This window comes from Copadichromis virginalis, linkage group LG14, assembly GCF_057382275.1.
Source record: "Copadichromis virginalis isolate Kocher_CV1m ecotype Utaka linkage group LG14, C_Virginalis_male_GT1.1, whole genome shotgun sequence".
Classification (NCBI taxonomy): domain Eukaryota; kingdom Metazoa; phylum Chordata; class Actinopteri; order Cichliformes; family Cichlidae; genus Copadichromis; species Copadichromis virginalis.
Genome location: NC_140631.1, coordinates 38,517,135 through 38,534,737, shown reverse-complemented (window position 1 = coordinate 38,534,737; position 17,603 = coordinate 38,517,135). Strand labels below are relative to the sequence as shown.

At 42.2% G+C, this 17,603-nt stretch overlaps 1 protein-coding gene and 1 long non-coding RNA gene across 2 annotated transcripts in view; both read right to left on the bottom strand.

Moving 5' to 3' along the window:
- LOC146694585 (uncharacterized) overlaps positions 1–1,254 on the bottom strand; it is a 33,295-nt gene extending 32,041 nt beyond the window's left edge. The window contains exon 1 of the long non-coding RNA XR_014923888.1: positions 1,040–1,254. This is a non-coding gene — a long non-coding RNA (uncharacterized LOC146694585). The remainder of the gene's footprint in view (positions 1–1,039) is intronic.
- Positions 1,255–2,444: 1,190 nt separating this feature from the next.
- Positions 2,445–17,603, bottom strand: LOC146694584 (sushi domain-containing protein 6). The gene is made up of 5 exons (XM_085430861.1): positions 17,328–17,603; positions 10,652–10,758; positions 7,209–7,403; positions 4,384–4,516; positions 2,445–3,930 (listed from the first exon to the last, which is right to left on the bottom strand). The coding sequence occupies exons 2-5, from the start codon at positions 10,743–10,745 to the stop codon at positions 3,591–3,593; spliced, it is 762 nt and encodes a 253-aa protein (XP_085286987.1). The 5' UTR covers positions 10,746–10,758; positions 17,328–17,603; the 3' UTR covers positions 2,445–3,590.

The following is a 17,603-nucleotide window of genomic DNA, read 5'->3' as shown; positions in this document are numbered from 1 at the left end:
AATTAATCACTGCTGACTGGTTGCAGCAGTCTGTGTTTCACTTCTGGACAGCTTGGACTCATCGGAGCAGCTTCTCCTTTTAGTCTGACTGGAAAAGGTGAAACACATCCAGGCTTATCTGACACAGAGTCCTTGAACTAAGTCACAAACTGATAAAGACCGATAATGCTTTCCTGGAAATGGGTGCATTACACATCACTGAAGAGACTATGTGTTTTATCTTTATGGGAATTTTCCTGGAGAAAATCCAAGGAGGGAAAAAAAGAAACATGATCCTACATTTTCAGTTTAAGAGACCAGAGAGACGTTTACTCTGTCTGTGGCTTATTTTAAGGTTTTATCATTTCAGAGAGAAATACTGACTTTTTTTACATATATCTGCCGAGACGGGATAAAACGTTTGTTTCAGAGGTGTGGTCTGTGATCTGCTGTATCCTGAACAGGTAACTGCATCCTAATGTTAATAAGGTCCAATCAGCCTTAATTGAATTGTGTTTAATTATACTCGAGGCCTTTATTTCCAACTCCACTCTTTTTTTCCTCAGACTGTACTAGAGTAGCTTTAATGAATCACATATTAAAATAATTCTTATTTATCCTGAATTGGATCTCGTTACAGCATCTCAGTTCATATGTTGAAAACAACCTCCATTCTTCTGAATGGCTGTCCATCACAAACAGAAGGTTTGAGCAGCCAGTGGGCGGGGCTTCTGTTCCCGGTACCGGGGGCGTTGGGGCTCAAGAGTTATGTAACCCGCCATGGCGTAGAGCCTTTTAATCAAATATCAACTTGTGTAGTATTCACAGAAACCTTTCTACAACCACCAAACACAGCGAAAACAAGCGATGATTAAAAGAGCAGTTATGTAAATGCGAAAAAACCAGAAATTCTCCAGACTTCATATAACCGGCTAAACAAAGGCTAGTTAGCTTCGAGAGCTATCACAGATTCCAAACACTAAGTTTCACCGCGCTCCGACCAAAAGTCACTGAACCAGCCGCAAAAGAAGAAACGCGTAGCAGCGCAAAATTGGCTTACCTCCCAGTTTCCTCCGTTATTTTCGCAGGTAGCCGATAGCACCCTGATTATCAGCAGCTACCGCGGCTAACTAGCGCATCAGAGCCACTTCCGTCATTTTAGACCTAGCTACAGACATAAATTGGGCCCAGGTGGGGTCTGGCTTTGCAACTTCTGATTAGATGAAGTGACATCGTTACCATGATTCTATTGGCTCAAACGGTTAAAAAGAAGTGTCAATCCGCTAAAAGAGGCTAAAAGAAGCCGGAAGTGGCAACCCCTCAGAAAGGGCCCATTGTCTGTGAATGTGTGGTTAATTCTTCAAAAATATTCAAAAAACAAGCATTTTTAGGCATGTTAATGAAATTAAATAATCTCTGCTGTTTAATACCTAAAACTTTTACTCACATATGGTGTCCAGAGTGTGTCAGGATTGGACTTGTTGTACAATGTCTGAATATTTATTTATTAAAAGTGCTGCAATTTTTCACTGTTTTACTTTAGAAGCACAAATCTTTGCACAGATGATGTTTATATGTTGATTACTGAATTTCTGGATTAAAATGAGATCTAAAGCGTATTTTTAAAAGGGTTTTACACTAAAAACTTTTTCTGTGTTCCAGCCTGAGTAACTTTGACACAGTAACATCTGCTGCAATTTTTACACCTCTGATGAACAAGTGTAAGCTTTATTTTGATACCAAGATTGTTTACACAGTTTGTGATTGCAGAGAAATACTCCATTCATTTTGGGGATGTCATTTTCGAGCAGGAAGCCTAGAAAACAGGTTAAACTAGACTGCTTTGTTTTGTATTGTTTACTTTTTAGGTCATAGTACTTTTATGTTTTAATGCATTTATTGTTTTATTAGCTGTGCATGATCAATGTCTAGCTTTTTCTTTTAACCATCCTTGTAAACAAATTGACCTGATTTGGCTGTGCGACGTGACATCAGATGTCTGATTGTTGTGTTGCATCATGGGCAAAGTTCTCATGCCAGCTAACCTGCAGTCTCCTAAAAGGGAAAGACCAGATTTTGTGTCATTTGTTTTCACAACTTCAAACAGTACAACTCGCTGTGCTGTTTCTTCACCGTGCTTGAGTTACACTGTTTCTCAGTCACTTTCTGGGAACACAATCATCAACTTTACTGCTGACAGCTGTTGTTGTGGGCTAACCTGCAGCATGTAGGGGTAAAAGGTTCATCCAGCCAGGAAAAACTGTTCAGCAAGAAGAAAAAAAGTTCACCACCAGGAATTTAAAACCCTGCAACCCCTTAAAGAGTTCCTGCTGTTTTTAGCAGAGCATCTCAAACAGTTGTGTGAAAACTTTCAGATTTATGTAAAAACTAGCAGCTAAAGACAAATGCTGCACAAAATATCAGCTGTGTTTACAACAGCAACAAATGAGACGGAGACGTGCAAATAAAGAAACACTTCAACATTTATTAATCATATAGTTCTGTGCAATAACACAATATAGAAATAATGATTTTGTAAATATTACAATTTATATACACATATTTTTATATATATTAGTTCAGATCTGTCTGCACAAAACAAAAACATTAAATACATTCAAGGTCTGAAGGCGTCAGTCATTCGAGGAACCCAGTAAGGACATGAAGATGATCCTCAAAGGCATCCGGGTCATCTCAGAGATTTGCACCTAAAATCTTCTTTTTATTTTATTTTAAATTGATTTTTTTTTTTTAAAGTGCCTACATAAATCTCTAATGATTTACTAAATATATTGATTTCATTTAGTAAACCAATCGACTCATAACTGTAGATTGAAAGCGATTAAATATTAAATAGTTTTTCCTCCATCAGCATTGAATGAACACAGCAGAAACACTTTGAGAGAACATTTGGTTTCCAAGCACTTTGCTGTACATGAAATTAACATTTTATTTAAAAAAAAACAAAATCACCATCCACGACCCGAGTGTGTGTGCTTTTAAATCAGCAGCCCGTGCGCCTCGGCCCGTTTGGACTTTAATAGAAACACTGTGCAAAAGTCTCAGACACAAATGCAGAAGTGAAAAGAAACAACACGCCACTGACTTCACAAACGAAGCCTTAATGAGCCCCGTCACTGAGGGGAAAAGGTAGACGACGTCTCCAGAAACACACTGAAAACACACACACACACACACACACACACACACCTTCATGTCACCGCTGTCTGGTAAAAGCCTTCCTGTTTTCACACTCTCAGGATTTCACAAGACAGCGATGATACCGCACAACACACCCCCTCCCTGTGTCACATACATTTGCTATACAATCAACGTTTATACAAACACACTATACAATCAACGTTTCAGCTATAAATGCACTTCAGTCCTCTTCATTCGGGTCTTTTTTGACCCAACAACTGGCCAATCAGAGCTTATCGTCTAAAATACCATGTGATAGGTCCTGATGCTGGTGAGCCAACCAGGAAAAGTGCGGGCAGTACAGGAGTCTGCCGTGAGCCCCTGTTTTTATGTTTTTTGAGCAGTTATCTGCAGAGTGAACACTGCACCTGTCAAAATCATAAACTACTTCTGAGTCTCTCCGTCCGTCATCATGTGTCCTTATCGTCTGAAAGTGCAACGCGGAGCTGCAGGACGTCCCCGTCATTCATCCTGTCTCTGGCATGTGGCGACTGGACCTCTTCGTAAGGCGGTGGAGGGTTGTCAGGGCTTTGGCCCGATAGGAGCGGGCAGTGGCTGCCGTCTGACTGGCTGCTCGGGGAAGACTGCTGACAGCCCGGGGCCTCCTGAGCCAGGAGGAGCTGCGTGGGCCCGGGAGCTGAGCAGGCAGGGATGCGCTGCCCCCAGCTGCCGTACACCGCCTCCTCATAGGAGGGAAGGGAAACTGGAAGCCCGTCCACCATCAGGTCCAGCTGGTCTGAGGAGCGACGGCTGCAGGGAGGAAGGAAAAGTAAGAGGTTAATGCTCAGATGACAAATGAAGTGCTCCTGACCTCTGACCTGAAACTACAGCACTGAATATAAAGTAACTAAAGTTCAGCCTGTGTTTCCAGCTCCCCACACTCAGACAAGGCAGCACGTGATGCTAACACACATTTCAGTATCAGTATTTATCAGTAACCAGAATGGATACTACTAACCCTCTTGCCTTACTACAAGGTGGAGTTGACCTAATTAAGAAGTTATTTATTATAATAATAAGAACATGTGGCAACAGCTTTGATAGGCTGATAACACTCAGAGTGTTTGAAGTGGTGTCTGTCCTGTACAGCTATTAGTTTATTTATATCATGTGCATATAAATACACATAAGATGTCACACCTGTAAAAATAGGTGCTCAGAAACAAATACATGGATAAAAAGTCAATAGACGTTTCTTCTTACCTTTGTGATTGACAGGGGTAGAGCCGGGACTTGAGGACCAGGCAGGCGGTGGTGGTGAGCAGGAAGATGGACACACCCACTGCAGTCGTGGCCATGCTGGGCATTGAGTCGTCGGGTTTTGGGATAGGATTGCCTGAGGAAGAAAAAGACAGACATTACAGATGCTGAAAATACCAAAACCTTCACATTTTGTTGCCTTTTCCTGACTTTGTGTGTGTGCACACTGAACATCTTGGGCCATTTTGGGTGTGGTCGCATTTATGCATGAGACCATGCATATGCAGCAGAGCCACCAGAACATTCTGCAGCAGGTTTGAACTTAACAGGATTGTTTTCAGCAGAACAGGCTTCCAAAACTAAAATCCAGGTTCTTTGAGGAGATCTGATTATTTCCAAAATTGTGCCTGAATGCCAGATGTGCATTTGGTGTTTTTGTCACCACAATAAGACAGGTAAACTGAACCTAAATGCATAACCCTGGGAAAGGTTGTGTGTTCTGAGTAGAAGCTCTGAGCAGAAATTAATTATCTATCTCAAGATCTTTGCGAGAGGAGAGATTTTCAAGCTGTGTGGTTTGTTTGTGCCCGTGACAACACGGCAGCAGCTTTCCATGAGACTGACAGCATCAGAGAGGAAATGTTTAATGGTTATTATGGTGGCTTTGCCCGCTTCCTCTTTCTGCACTTTGACTTCCTGTTGCAGCACATTCGACTGAATGGCGACAGAGGAAGTTGGAACTGGTCTGAGGAAAGTAAAGCTGCTACTTCCTCTGTAGAGTGTGTCTGTGTTCACCTCTTAAGTAGGTCATAAGATAAAGACGATAAAGCTGCTGCGTCTGCTGTTTCTGCATAATTGATGCATTTAACTTACATCGGTACTGAATTATCTACATTTTGTGTCAGTGTAGAAAACATTGGGGATGATTTTCAGGTTCATGCGCAGCCCTGTGCACAAAAACAAAACTAAAAGTCCTTTTGTTTTGCATAGTTATTCAGCAAAGCAGTGAAATGTGTATTCAGACTCTTTACTGCGGTAAAGTTAAGATTCTGAGCATCAAAATATAGTTAAAAAGTACTTAAAATAAAAGTCATTGTGCAGAATCACACATCATTGAAATGTGAAATAATATAAATTTAAAAAAAGGAAAAGGAAGTAGAGATTTGAAGTTTCAATACAAGCCCAATAAAAGTGTACTTCAGCAGAATCTAAGAGTAAATATATCGGGTCACACTGCAGCACTGGCGGCATTGTGAGACTAAGAGTACAACAGTTCAGTGGCACTGCTGGTGGGTGTTGATTCTTGTGAATGAATAATGTGGTTTCCAGCAATAATGTAGCCACAAACATGAAAGTTTACACATTAACAGAAAACTACGACAGAGACTCGTCCCCCCCCCCCCCCCTTGTTGTTGTTTCAGAAGTTAATGAAATGGGTGTTTTGGTAAGTGTGTGGTGTATGGGGCACCAACATGTGGCCAAAACTAAGATGTCTCTTAACACATAATGTAAATACTGTACATTTTCTAAAAGAAATCTATGCTCGTTGGTTCCATTTTATGAGCTTTCCATTATAATATTATCTTTAAAAAGATGTTGAATTTAATACATTTATATTAGTCTAGTTATAACTACCTATTCGTGAATATTGAGAAGCACAGTCATCCACAAGTGTGTTATTTAATTATTTTTAAGGGATACATCTGCAGTGGCACATGCACAGTCTCACTAGATTGTTAATGCTTAACTTAGTGTGTTATGATCATAGTTTTCTTTTATTCTGCTGAGACTTTGAGTCTTGCCGCCGTGTGATGCTGCTGTCAGTGTTTCATTGACCAAGAGCGCTGGTTTAGCTTTAACTCCTGGAGTGGTTACTGAGTCCTAGTCCGTGCTTGTGTCCAGGGTTGTTATCAGGCTGTCATCCAGTTCCTCATGAAACCAGTGTTTCTGAAACTGTGCGGTGTATGGGGCACGTGATCTCGGCTATCTGTTTTAAATATTGTAAAATCTGGGAAATTTGAGTTCATAATTTGCTGAACGCGTGGTATGCTGTATTGATTTCATGTGACTCAAGCTCTTTGAGTACTGCACACTTTAAAAAGCCACGCAAGTACAATTTGTTTCCTTAATCATTTTCAATAGTGCCATAAAGTCAGCGGCTGTAAATTAAAAGAAAAAATGTAACAGTGGCTGATACTCATTGGTATTAATGATGAGATGGAAATTAGATGAAGATGATGAGATGAAGCTTCATATTACTTTCTTCATATCGGAAATTAGCATTAACACATATTTGTATGCTGTCGACAAGTACTTGGTACACACGCCATCTACTTCCTGAATGCTTAAAACAAGAAATGAGCGGTGACTAAAATGACTAACCAGCCTTTAGACTGGCTGGGCTGACGGGGAGATGAGTCACAGGTAGATTATAAACTTAAGTAATAATCTCTAAGCAACGCTGTGATGCTCGCTACTGCTGGGAAATGTTAAGAGTTGTCTAAGAAAATCTTATTATTAAAGAAGGAAAGTTTCATATCATACGACTTCTAAACGGAGTAACTCCAGAAGCCTCAGAGGCGATTGGATGGCTCGAATCGAAACTAACAACCTGCTGACAATATGCATGAGCAAAACTCGTAAGCATGGAAACTCAAACTGGCTTATCAGCTCCATTAAACACATCTAAGAGTGTGAGTTTAATGTACCACTGCTCTTTGCACTTAACAAAACACACAAACATCAACACCACGCCCTGATCACTTTGCTGGAGCGCAAACAAAAACACAACACGCTATAACTGTGACTGGAGGCCGTCAAACTCTCACCTTTCATGGGGATGCAGGCAGATATGGGAGGACCCCACTTCCCGTTGCGGCACCTGGACAGTGAGGTCCTCATCTGGTATCCTGATTCACAGAAGAGGCGGATGGTGGTCTTGTGAGGGAAGCCTTGGCACGGGGAGGGATCGCAGCGAAAACCTCCATATTCTGGCACCAGAGGGTGAGTGCAGTTCATTTTGCCTGCAGAAAAACAAAATAGTGATGAGAAGGGGCCATGTTTCTCCAAGCACCAGACCTCCTCGACACCTCCTAAGTTAGACATTCGGCCATATCCAGCTGAGAGTAGATGGCCACTTGGGAGCATCTCAGTGCAGCTCCAGAAGAGCTGAAGGAGGTGGGTCCTGAGAGGAAGCTCTGGACATCCATTGTTAGACTACGGTCCTGTGGCCCTAGACCTGGACATTTGTTCAGGATCCATCACTGTTGCTGGATATTGTTTATGTTCTCCCTCGGCCCTCCTCCATTTTTGCAGCACTCCTCCATGTGCGTTTGTTTGCTTTTGGCTTTAAAGAACAGGATAAACATTGTGGAGGTGTTTTTCTCACTCCTTCCTTCCACCAGCTGCCATCAGCTGAAACTAAGAGAGATTTAGCTCTGTTTGGATTGAGGAGGGTTTTTTTTCCCCCCATTACATAAATATTCAGGGGGGGGGGTTATATCTCCTGTAGGCTTGCATTGCTTTAGAGTTATTTCCACAGTGTCCTTTGGTTTCACAGTGCTAGCCAATGATTTTGCAGCTTTCTGCCCCCTTTGTATTTGCACTGTTCTTAAATGTGTCATTGTGCAAACACTTGTGTGGTTCACTGAATTTATGGATAATGAAAGAGGACCTGCATGCATCCTTTGTCTGGATTTTAAATAACTAAACAAAAAAAGAAACCAAAGGGCAATAAGTCGGCCTGGAGTGCAAGTTGCTATTCCAACACACTCGAAGAAGATAAGCATGCAGGCGAGGTTTCATGGTGAGGGGTGATGGATGAAGAGTGCAACACAAGCTGTGTCCACATGAAAGCACAGCGAGGGGATATTATTACAGCAAACAAGAGCTGATATGTGGCTAAAAGGCTCCACAGAGATGTGGTTCCGTTTTTTTTTAATGATCTTTATTTACTCGCCCACAGTAGGCAGCTTTACCAGAAACCCAGCTGTGTTCCCAACTTCCTCTATTTCTTCATCTTTCACCTTAAAAACGTATGTCTGCAGAATTATGGTTTCCTCCACCTCTTCAGCGTTAACGTGCTGAGAGTAGGGCAAGTGTGAAGCTGAGAGCGCAAAATGACACCTGAATGAATAAAGTAAGACACTTTCAAGGGATTTCACTCGCCTTCTAAAAATCAAAGAAACAGATATTTAGACGCATCTGAGCCACAAAGTTGCACTGCAGTGTTACGAAACGCAGCTGGTTCCTATACGAGCTAAAGAGCGTGACAAGACGGTTCTTATTAGGACAGGAGGAGCCAGACAGCTAGTTTCAAACCTCCAAAACAGACTGAACACAGTGACCTGAAGAGAAACTGCAGACATCCTGCCTAAAGTTCATGTAGTGTTTCAAAATCAGTCATGGTAAAGGTGTCATATAAGTGTGTTTCAGTCCAAACTGCTGCAGAGGCTTTATGTGGCCTTTTCAGTGAATTAAAAAAAAAAAAAAAAATAAGGGTGACTTTTTGATCTTTTAGTGTTTGTGTGGCTTTAATAAATCTCTAAATTACTTTAATTAAATTTCTCTTCAGGTAAGATCAGGTGGAAATCTGAATTTCCAAATAAAGTTATCTTTTAAAAACTTTCACTAAAAAGTGGTTTCCAGTTTCACTCCTGCTGGTACACATAAGGTGAGCTGAATAAAATAGGATTATATCAGTTTATTTAACCGCTTATGCAACTCAAGCCGGGGTCGCCATGCGTCTGTGTTTGGAGCTCTTTGGTTGCAGAAGGATTGTGGGAATTGAAGCAATACAAAGACACAGGGTTTTACGACATTCGTGAGAATAATCGGCAACTCCCAACTCGTCATTTCTCAAATACCAGGGTTCCTGTTGTGAAGAGACAAGCTTTAAACTAAGCCCAGTCTTTGGGCAAAACAAAAAAAGTCCTGCAAAAACAGGACTGTGACCTGTCAGGTACCGATAGAGCTGCGGCTGGAACAACTGACGCTCAATGATGCCTTTTGCATGAAGGGGAAACACAGGAGGCGCCTGACAAAGCTGCATTATGATGTGTCAGGCTGAGGGCTCCCTGGTTCATAGAGCGCTTTGAAACAGTCCAGAATAAATGGGGCTCGGTGGAGCTCTGGCCCATCTTCTTCCATATTTTTAATCAAATTTATTGAGGCAACAGATTTACATGTCTGTGAATTTCAGGGACATCACAGCACCGTCATCAAACTGACCAATCAGCACGCTTTAGATCAAGGATGTCAAACTCACTTTACATCAAAGGCCACACACACATACCCACTTTGATCTTAAGTGGGCAGTAAAAATTCCCTTTCGGTCACGGTAAAGTGGTTTAACTGCACATTTATCTCAGCATAAGAAATGTGCAAAAGTTCTGGTTTCTCATTGCTTTTAATTATAAAGTTGAAAGTTTTGTTAATTCAAATAAAAATAATGGGAATTTGTTTGTTGTTTTTTGCTTTTGTTTGTTTTTTCTGTTTAGTTGGGCAGCAGGCTGCCAATTATTTGTTGTTTTAAGGGTTGGGGTGGGAGCAAGATTGAAATTTTGGAATATTCTGAAGCATTTTGTGTTATTGTATACATTGTATTGGAACCTTTGTCTAATAAAAAGACTTTTGAAAGAAAAATAATGGGAATTTTCTGTCATTTAAATGTTGATCCATCACTTCATTACTTTGGTGTAGTATGAATGTTGGGGGGGGGGGGGGGGGGGGGGTGGTGTTTATCAGTAGGACAAGCCAAAAAAAAAAAAAAAAAAAAATCTGAAAAAAAGTTAAGTCATTACATGTTTCAATGTCCAATTCTGGTCCCTGGGCCTTATGTTTGACACCACTGCTTTAGATGAACATTTATGTGCAAAGTGAACTGGCCTGCATGCACACTACTCATAACAGTTGTGAAAACTAAACTCTGATGTGTGAAGCAGGCAGAAATAATCACTTTCTGTTTAGGTTCTTCACCCCTCGTATCTTTTGGATCATCTGAGAGCAATTTCTGTCATAAAGGGGTTAAGAGGAAGTGGCAGAGCTGACACTGGCAATCTTTTTCCCTACTTCTTCTTTCAGTCCAAAATGTAAAACCACCACGATGAGATGAATGAGCACTTTGTTAGTTCTCTAATATTCAAACACTGAATCAAAGTGTGCGTCATTTCTCTGCCATCAGCTCAGAGTTTTTGCTTGAGTTCTTTCAAAAAGGTTGAGTGGAGATTGCTGTGTGTTTTAAAAGCGACCCTGTTGGGGTCAGAGGTCGTACCTGCTATGAGGAGTGGTGAGGAGGCCAGCAGGAAGAGTCCACAGACCAGACTGACGGGTCCACACGGCCATGGAGAGAGGACTGAGGCCGACATCAAACCGGACTTCCTGGTGACACAACAGAGAGTCAGAGGAGGAGAAAGCACACACAAACATGCCAGCGGCCATCTTCACACTCTCACTCACACACACACACACACACGGGGGTAACGGACGGTCACCAGGAAGAAGTCCCCCCACCTGCCAAAACCTTTCTGATTAAAACGACACCCCAGCTGTGAACGCAAACACCTTCACCCTGCTTTTGTCAGCTGTGAACCAGCCTGTCCGCCTTATTTTTCAGAGAACACCTACAGAGCGAGCCAGCTGTTGTCTTCATCCACACCTGTCAGCTGCTGATCACCACCACACCCTCTGCTCACCAAGTAGCTGCAGCTGCAGCGACAAAGAACCTCGCTCTGATTTTTAAACACAAAACATAAGATTTAAAGCCCCACGTCCTCCCCTCTGTCTGCAGCATAAAACCTGCCATTTTCAGCCACATTTAACTCAGAAAGCTGCTTTTAAAATGCAGAGAAGCAACAATGATGAAGATGTTTAAGATTATAACCCACCAGGATCTTTGTCTAATGTTTGGAAGTACTGGGGAGTTTCTCCAGCCTCTGAAGGAGGTTTGAGAGCCAACGGAGTAACTGAATAATCGTGTAGCATCTGTTTGTCACTTTGTCACAAAGCAGCGTCAGCCACACGTTATATCACAGCTCTGTGTTAAAATGCCAAACAGTCACACACTTTTATTTGCTTCTACTGGAAATGCAGCAAAGTAACAGTAAAACGTGGATTTTGCTGATGATGGCTGAGCAGAAGTTTTCTGCAAAAATAATCAGATAAAAATTCGCCCACCAGCTTTTCAGACCTTCTGTTTGTGAGGTACAGCCAATCAGAAGAAAGTTTGACTGCTTGTTTCAGTCAGAGGAGGAACTGAGGATCTGCACTGATGCTCAGTACAGTTCAAATAAAGATTATTTTGGACTCAGAATCATGCAGAGCTACTCTAAAAGAGACACACACCCTACTTTATTTCACCATCTTCCCATCAAACCTTTAACCAAGACAGCACGGCCTGACTTCAACCTTTCAGGTGATCCATTCTGAAACTACCACCTCCCACTGTTTACGGTTTCAACAGTGGCCATATCGACCACCGCCGCCATCTGACGGCGCCGATACAAAACTTTCTTCACGCCGAAACCGAAAGCAATCGCCACAGCAACCAAACCTTTATCTCCAAATCACTAACATTGCACGCACACACTTCCTGAGATAAACTGGTTCCAGACCTCTGCCGGAGCCGGAGCCCAAATGGCAGCATGTGTGAAAAGGTGCGTGTAGGTGTACTTTGCCCTCTTTCATTTGTGTTCGGTGCTTTCATGTCGACAGAGATGCCAGTCATCTCTGGAGCAGCCGGGGGAGGACCCACTGCCTCAGCGAGCCAGCCAGGCTTAGATGCGCACACACACACACACACACACTACAGATTAACACACTGAAACACACACACACACACACACACACACATTCACACCATCTCCATCTTCTGTGACCACAACCTGTGTGGGAGGTCTGCATCTTAGTCATCATGGATCTGTGTGATATTAGAACTTGTGCTGTAATGTTTGTGAAGTTAGAAAACGCCTGGAGGCAACAAGGCTGCCGTGACAACAGAGTGATAAAATAAAACCAGCCTCATCAGGCCTTCCTGTCTCGCTACAAAGCCCTGAAACGACAGCCAGGCTTCGCTCGGTTTGGCAAACAGGGGCGGAGCGTGGGGGTGGCTTACGGGGCTTAAGCCCGGGTTGTTTTGTCAGAAGCCCGGGGTATTTTGGAGTGTAATTTTTTCATAGTTAGATGCCTGGCTGACAACTGTATAAAACAAAAAGTACACACAATATTCGAAGCACATAGTGCACACTGTGGGAATTTACGACTGTGCGTGAATCCCCCCCTGATATTGGTATGATCCAAGCTCAGGCACTAAGCGACTGAGCGAGGGGGCGGGGGGAGCTGCTGCCCGTGAGTGCGCTGTTGGAGAGACGGAGCCAGCCATACTAAGGAGAGCTTAAGTTTGAGCAGGTACCAAAGCAAATCATTCGTACCGTACAAATAATGTAAATATGACGGTGCATCACGAAAGATTGATATGAAACTGATCACTTGACCAATATTATTTTACTTGCTCTTCAAGTGAATCAACAAATGGCGAAATGAAAAGCCGAACAAATGCTATTTTTTTAGAGAGTCTTAGCTTACGTGTGTTTATTTCATATTTTCAGTTCTTACCCTCCCCGACTAATTCGGTTTCAGTTATGTACTGAAATATAAGAATGGACATTAGAGGGTTCTTTCAAAGAAAAAACTCAGGTAAATGTTATTTTATATATTATGCTTTGTATGTTGTTCAGTATATTTCTATGCAAAACAAGAGGGGGTTCAGTACACAGCAGGATATTCACATTTGTAACCAGATATTTACACTTTAGGGAGAAAACATAAAACATTTTTACTGTACAACATCAATTTAGAGTAAACTTTTGTTTTAGATAAATATTGAAATATATTTTGAATTAGTTAAATGTCAGAATAAAGAGAGACAGAGCTGTCTATTTTTTATCACTTTCATTAAATGTAGGAGTACATGTACACTAAGTTTATTGTTAATTAATAAGAAAACTCCAGACGATTCCATTCTGAGCTGAAGAAGCTTCTGATAGGTTAGTAGAGTCCATGTGAGTAAATTGGTGGCACAGCTGTGGATGCATATAAGGCAAAACACAGAGCCTGTTTCTGTGACATGGGAAAATCAAGAGATGTCAACCAAAACACCAGGAAAAGAATCGTGGAGCTCCATAAGTGTGGCTAAATTTGAATACAATTTGGTGCCATTTGCAATTAAAAAAACACAGATAGTTTCTCTCTTTACTCTTAAAGTTAACAAATATGTTTTTATATTTATCAATCTAAAAAAATAAACATTTAGTCTGATTTGATGTTACAATTAAAAAAGTGTTTGTGTTTTGATCTGAAGAGTTTGTAAATATCTGGTTTCAACTGTATATTTGATGATTGTCAGCACAAAGAGGGAGAGAGAGGAGCAGAGATTGAGATGGAGAATGAGGACAGAACAGAGATGAACAAGAGCAGGTGAGACACACATGTTAGTCAAATGGTTGCTTACTAAAAGTATCACTGTATCATAGGTACTCATGTATCTCGTACCTAGTGTTTCTTTTTAGGTTTGCTATTTTTCAAATTCTATATTTATTAAGTTCTGCAGGCTTGTTTGCACAACAAGGCTAAATAATTATATAAACTTTTCTCAATCTAAATATTGTACTTTGGTAGAATTAAATAAATAAGTGTAGTGCAGGTCTATGATGATTTTTAGTGCTACTATCATCTAGTTCTGATTCTGGTTATGTCTTGGTTAAGTCCTCAGTAATCCTGCTTTTGAACTGTTGTAGTCCTGTTTTAATTCTGGATCAGTTCTGCGTCTGGTTGAATTGGGGTTTAGTCCCTGTGTCTTGATACAGCCCCGACTTCGTTCTGTCTTGCTGCTCAATTAAAAAACTAGTTTAAGGTGTCCTGCATGTGTGATATATATATTTCCCTATATGAAGTCATTCTTTTTTGAACAAAACTCAAAACAGAGCCTATTAATCTTTCAGTCATTTCTACACCCCCCCCCCCCCTCAAAAAAAAAAAAAAATCCCACATGCATACTACCCTTTAGGGCTAAGCCCCGGGTGTTTCAAATGTCTGGCTCCTCCTCTGTTGGCAAACTTTGCGTTTGAAGATGTGAAGCATCAACGCAGACTCGATCAGAATCGTTCTGGAGAGGCTTAAATGTCAGATTTCCTGCCGACTTCAGACTGCGCCGGTGCAGTCTGGGTGCTGAGGACTGGTGATATGACTGGCAGATGCTACAGGTGACTCCACACTGCAGGTGCAACAAAAATGCAGCTGCACAGTGAGAATAAGACAAAAGCAGAATAATTTCACAGAGAAAATAGTTCCTGGAGCTGGACTGTCCTCCCCCATCACCTACACCTCCCCTTCATGACTGAGGTGAAATGATTTCACCGTAACTCAGGGTGGCCACGCCTGTGTGTACACATTTCACCTTCTTTATCTCATATTAGAGTAGCATTTGCTCTTGTTTAGCTCGCTCTTTCTTGGAAATATTTTCTGGCGCACAGGACCTGATGTTTTTTCCCCCCCATGTTTGCAGCCACAACATCGAGCTGTTTGGCACAAACAGAGGAAGCAGCTGGCGTGAGCACAGGTGAGAAGGGGACTGCAACCTTGAGGGAGCCTCGCGCTCTCGTACAACATGACGCAGACAGTAAAGATAAGGGGGAAAACAAAAGCGTGAGTTATGGAAGTTATCAACAGTAGTTTGTAGAAGGTGGTGCTAAGCCACATCTGAGAGCCTGGTGGATGAGTAGCCGTGAAGAAGAGTCCTCCTGTGAAAGCCTGAACTTTGCTCGTTTTGCTCCAGTGTGAACGTGAGAAACGAGCAGGCAGATGGAGGATATAACACTTAATGTCAGGGTATGATTATTACCGCTTTTAATTAAGAACTGACTCCAGTTTTTAACCACAAGTTAGAGTCAACATGTGAGCTCCATCTCAGATATCATAAGATAGCATGTGATTAAACCTGTGTTTGGGGTCAGGCTCCAAAATCCGTCTTTTCAGCTGACCATGCGGTAGGAAATTATTCCTCACTTATGTTTTGAGACAACAACAAAAAAAAAAAAAAGAAAGAAAAAAAACCCATCAGTGATGAAACAACAAACAAAGAAACAGAAACCTGGCCTCTGTGTACACAATGCACAGCAGCACTCTGTGGAAGTGCTGATGCTGCATTACTGAGCCGATGGCAGGGATGCAGCAAGCATGCCACCCTGCAGCTGCTGCTCCCGTGTGCACCAATATTTATTTGAGACACGAACGCATCTCAGTGCAGGAGGGAAACAGGAATATCATGTGTGCTTCACTTAACTGAGACATAAATTAATAGAGAAAAACATGGAAAGCAGGATCATTTCGCGCTTAAACGCACCGTCAGAATTGCTGCCTGGTTTCTATATTATGTTTATAAATAGATGTATACATATGCAGGTTTTACAGTGTGTCGTGTTTTGCATGTATGTTGTATCGCTCTATATTTTTTACTGGTCTAATCGTGTGTGCCGCGGCTAAGGGAGCTGCAGATCGAGACTGAAATGTGGTGAAAGTTCAAAGCTAAATTAGCACTGGAGATCCTTCCTGATGATCTCAGATCTCTTTGTGGAAATGATTTTATCCATAAAGTGTTTCCTGTTCAGTGAGTCAGATGTAAGATAAAGGTCATAAAATCTGCCAGAAATTAGCCACGCACTAATATTATGGCAGTAAAACCGCTTTGGTCTGATATTACAGGTTCATTTAACCGCTCAATCAGCCAGATCTGACAGGAACTTTCATATTAGCTCATCCACCACAGTCCAGATCCTTCCTTCAGGTTTTTACAATTAACATGTTTTGACTCATACTTTCTCTCATTTTGCTATGATTTTTAGTTGATTAATGTTGAATAATGTGGAAATCGGCCCAGCTACGCCTTCAGATTGCTTCTTTTATCATTCAACAAGCAGCATAAAAACAAAGGAAAGCAGAAAATAACTCAGAACAACTCATACACTGGTTTTCCTTCATCCTGCCTCCTCAGTCCCTCAAGAGTCAAGACTCCTCGTTCACGCAAGCATAAAGAAATTAACGCATTACTGCCGGACTGCAAAAAACCTTAGCATAAATACTCTCACATAAAAATAAATATGAATGCAATATATAAATAAAACTGACTGAAAAGTACGTCCCCCATCACAAGTCCACATCTGACGGTCTTGGTGTTAATGAACGTGACTCAAAGAGCACTTTCCTCACCTCACAACCAAACAATACATCGGTAACATCACAAGTGCGCTTGAGGGTGATAACCTCATTACTCAAAGGCGTTTTTTGCTACATCTGAAGCTCGCATCATTTCCAATGTTCACGAAATGTGGCAGAGAAAAGCAGGAAAGTGCTTAAAGTCATATTTCATCTGTAGACCTACACTCTTACAGTGCAGAGCCCTGACAGCTTAAACCCATTCAAATTAACCCTTGAAGAGGCTTCAAGGAATCCTGGAAAGCCTTGAAACTAAAAGCCTGTCCTTAAAAGCTGCACAGCTCCTGTCGGATTACAGATTTCTGCGCACAAACACTGTTTGTTATGTAAAAATCTCCCCCGTTCCACCGCATCATCATCAGCATGACGGACCTGTTATTTTTAGGCCCTTCGGTCGTTTGTGAAGGAGCCGCTCTTCTGTCACCGCAACAATAATTCAATTACAGAAACCGAGCGCCCCTGCGCGATCTGCTGTGACCGCCGATGTTTGCTGTGTGTGGATCCAGCGACATCAGAAAAACACCCACACACCAGATCACAGTGGGAAGTCCTCGCTGTTCGTCTTTACACCTGCGTTATCCCGCCGTCACCGGGCAGGTAAGCGCAAAGCCCGACACCTCCTCGGTGTGAATGGAGCAATGGAAGGGAGTGAAAATGTCAAAAATAATATGAAAAAAGCTCACCTGAGGGCTGAGAGCGAGGCACGGCGGGGTGATCGTGCACCGGAGCGGCTGCAGGGCTGTCGAGGACTCCTGGTGTGCTTCCTCACCGGTTTCAGGGCGCGAACCGAGGGTCGATCAGACCTCCGCGACCAGCTGACGATCGCTGCTCCTGCACAGCAACAAGTGGGACCTTTTGGGCTGTTCTCCCCTCACTCATCGATCAGCTGTGTTTGACAGCGACACATAGGCCTCCCATTGGTTGCTGCTGCCTCCAAACACCGCCCACCTGCGCGCCTG

Bases quoted from the DNA above. Each gene is read 5' to 3' on its own strand.
- LOC146694584 (XM_085430861.1), bottom strand. From the start codon at position 10,745: ATGTCGGCCTCAGTCCTCTCTCCATGGCCGTGTGGACCCGTCAGTCTG. The intron at 7,404-10,651 runs GTACGACCTCTG...GTTTTTCTGCAG, and splicing joins CTCACCACTCCTCATAGCAG to GCAAAATGAACTGCACTCAC. The intron at 4,517-7,208 runs GTGAGAGTTTGA...TTTCTTCCTCAG, and splicing joins TGCCTGCATCCCCATGAAAG to GCAATCCTATCCCAAAACCC.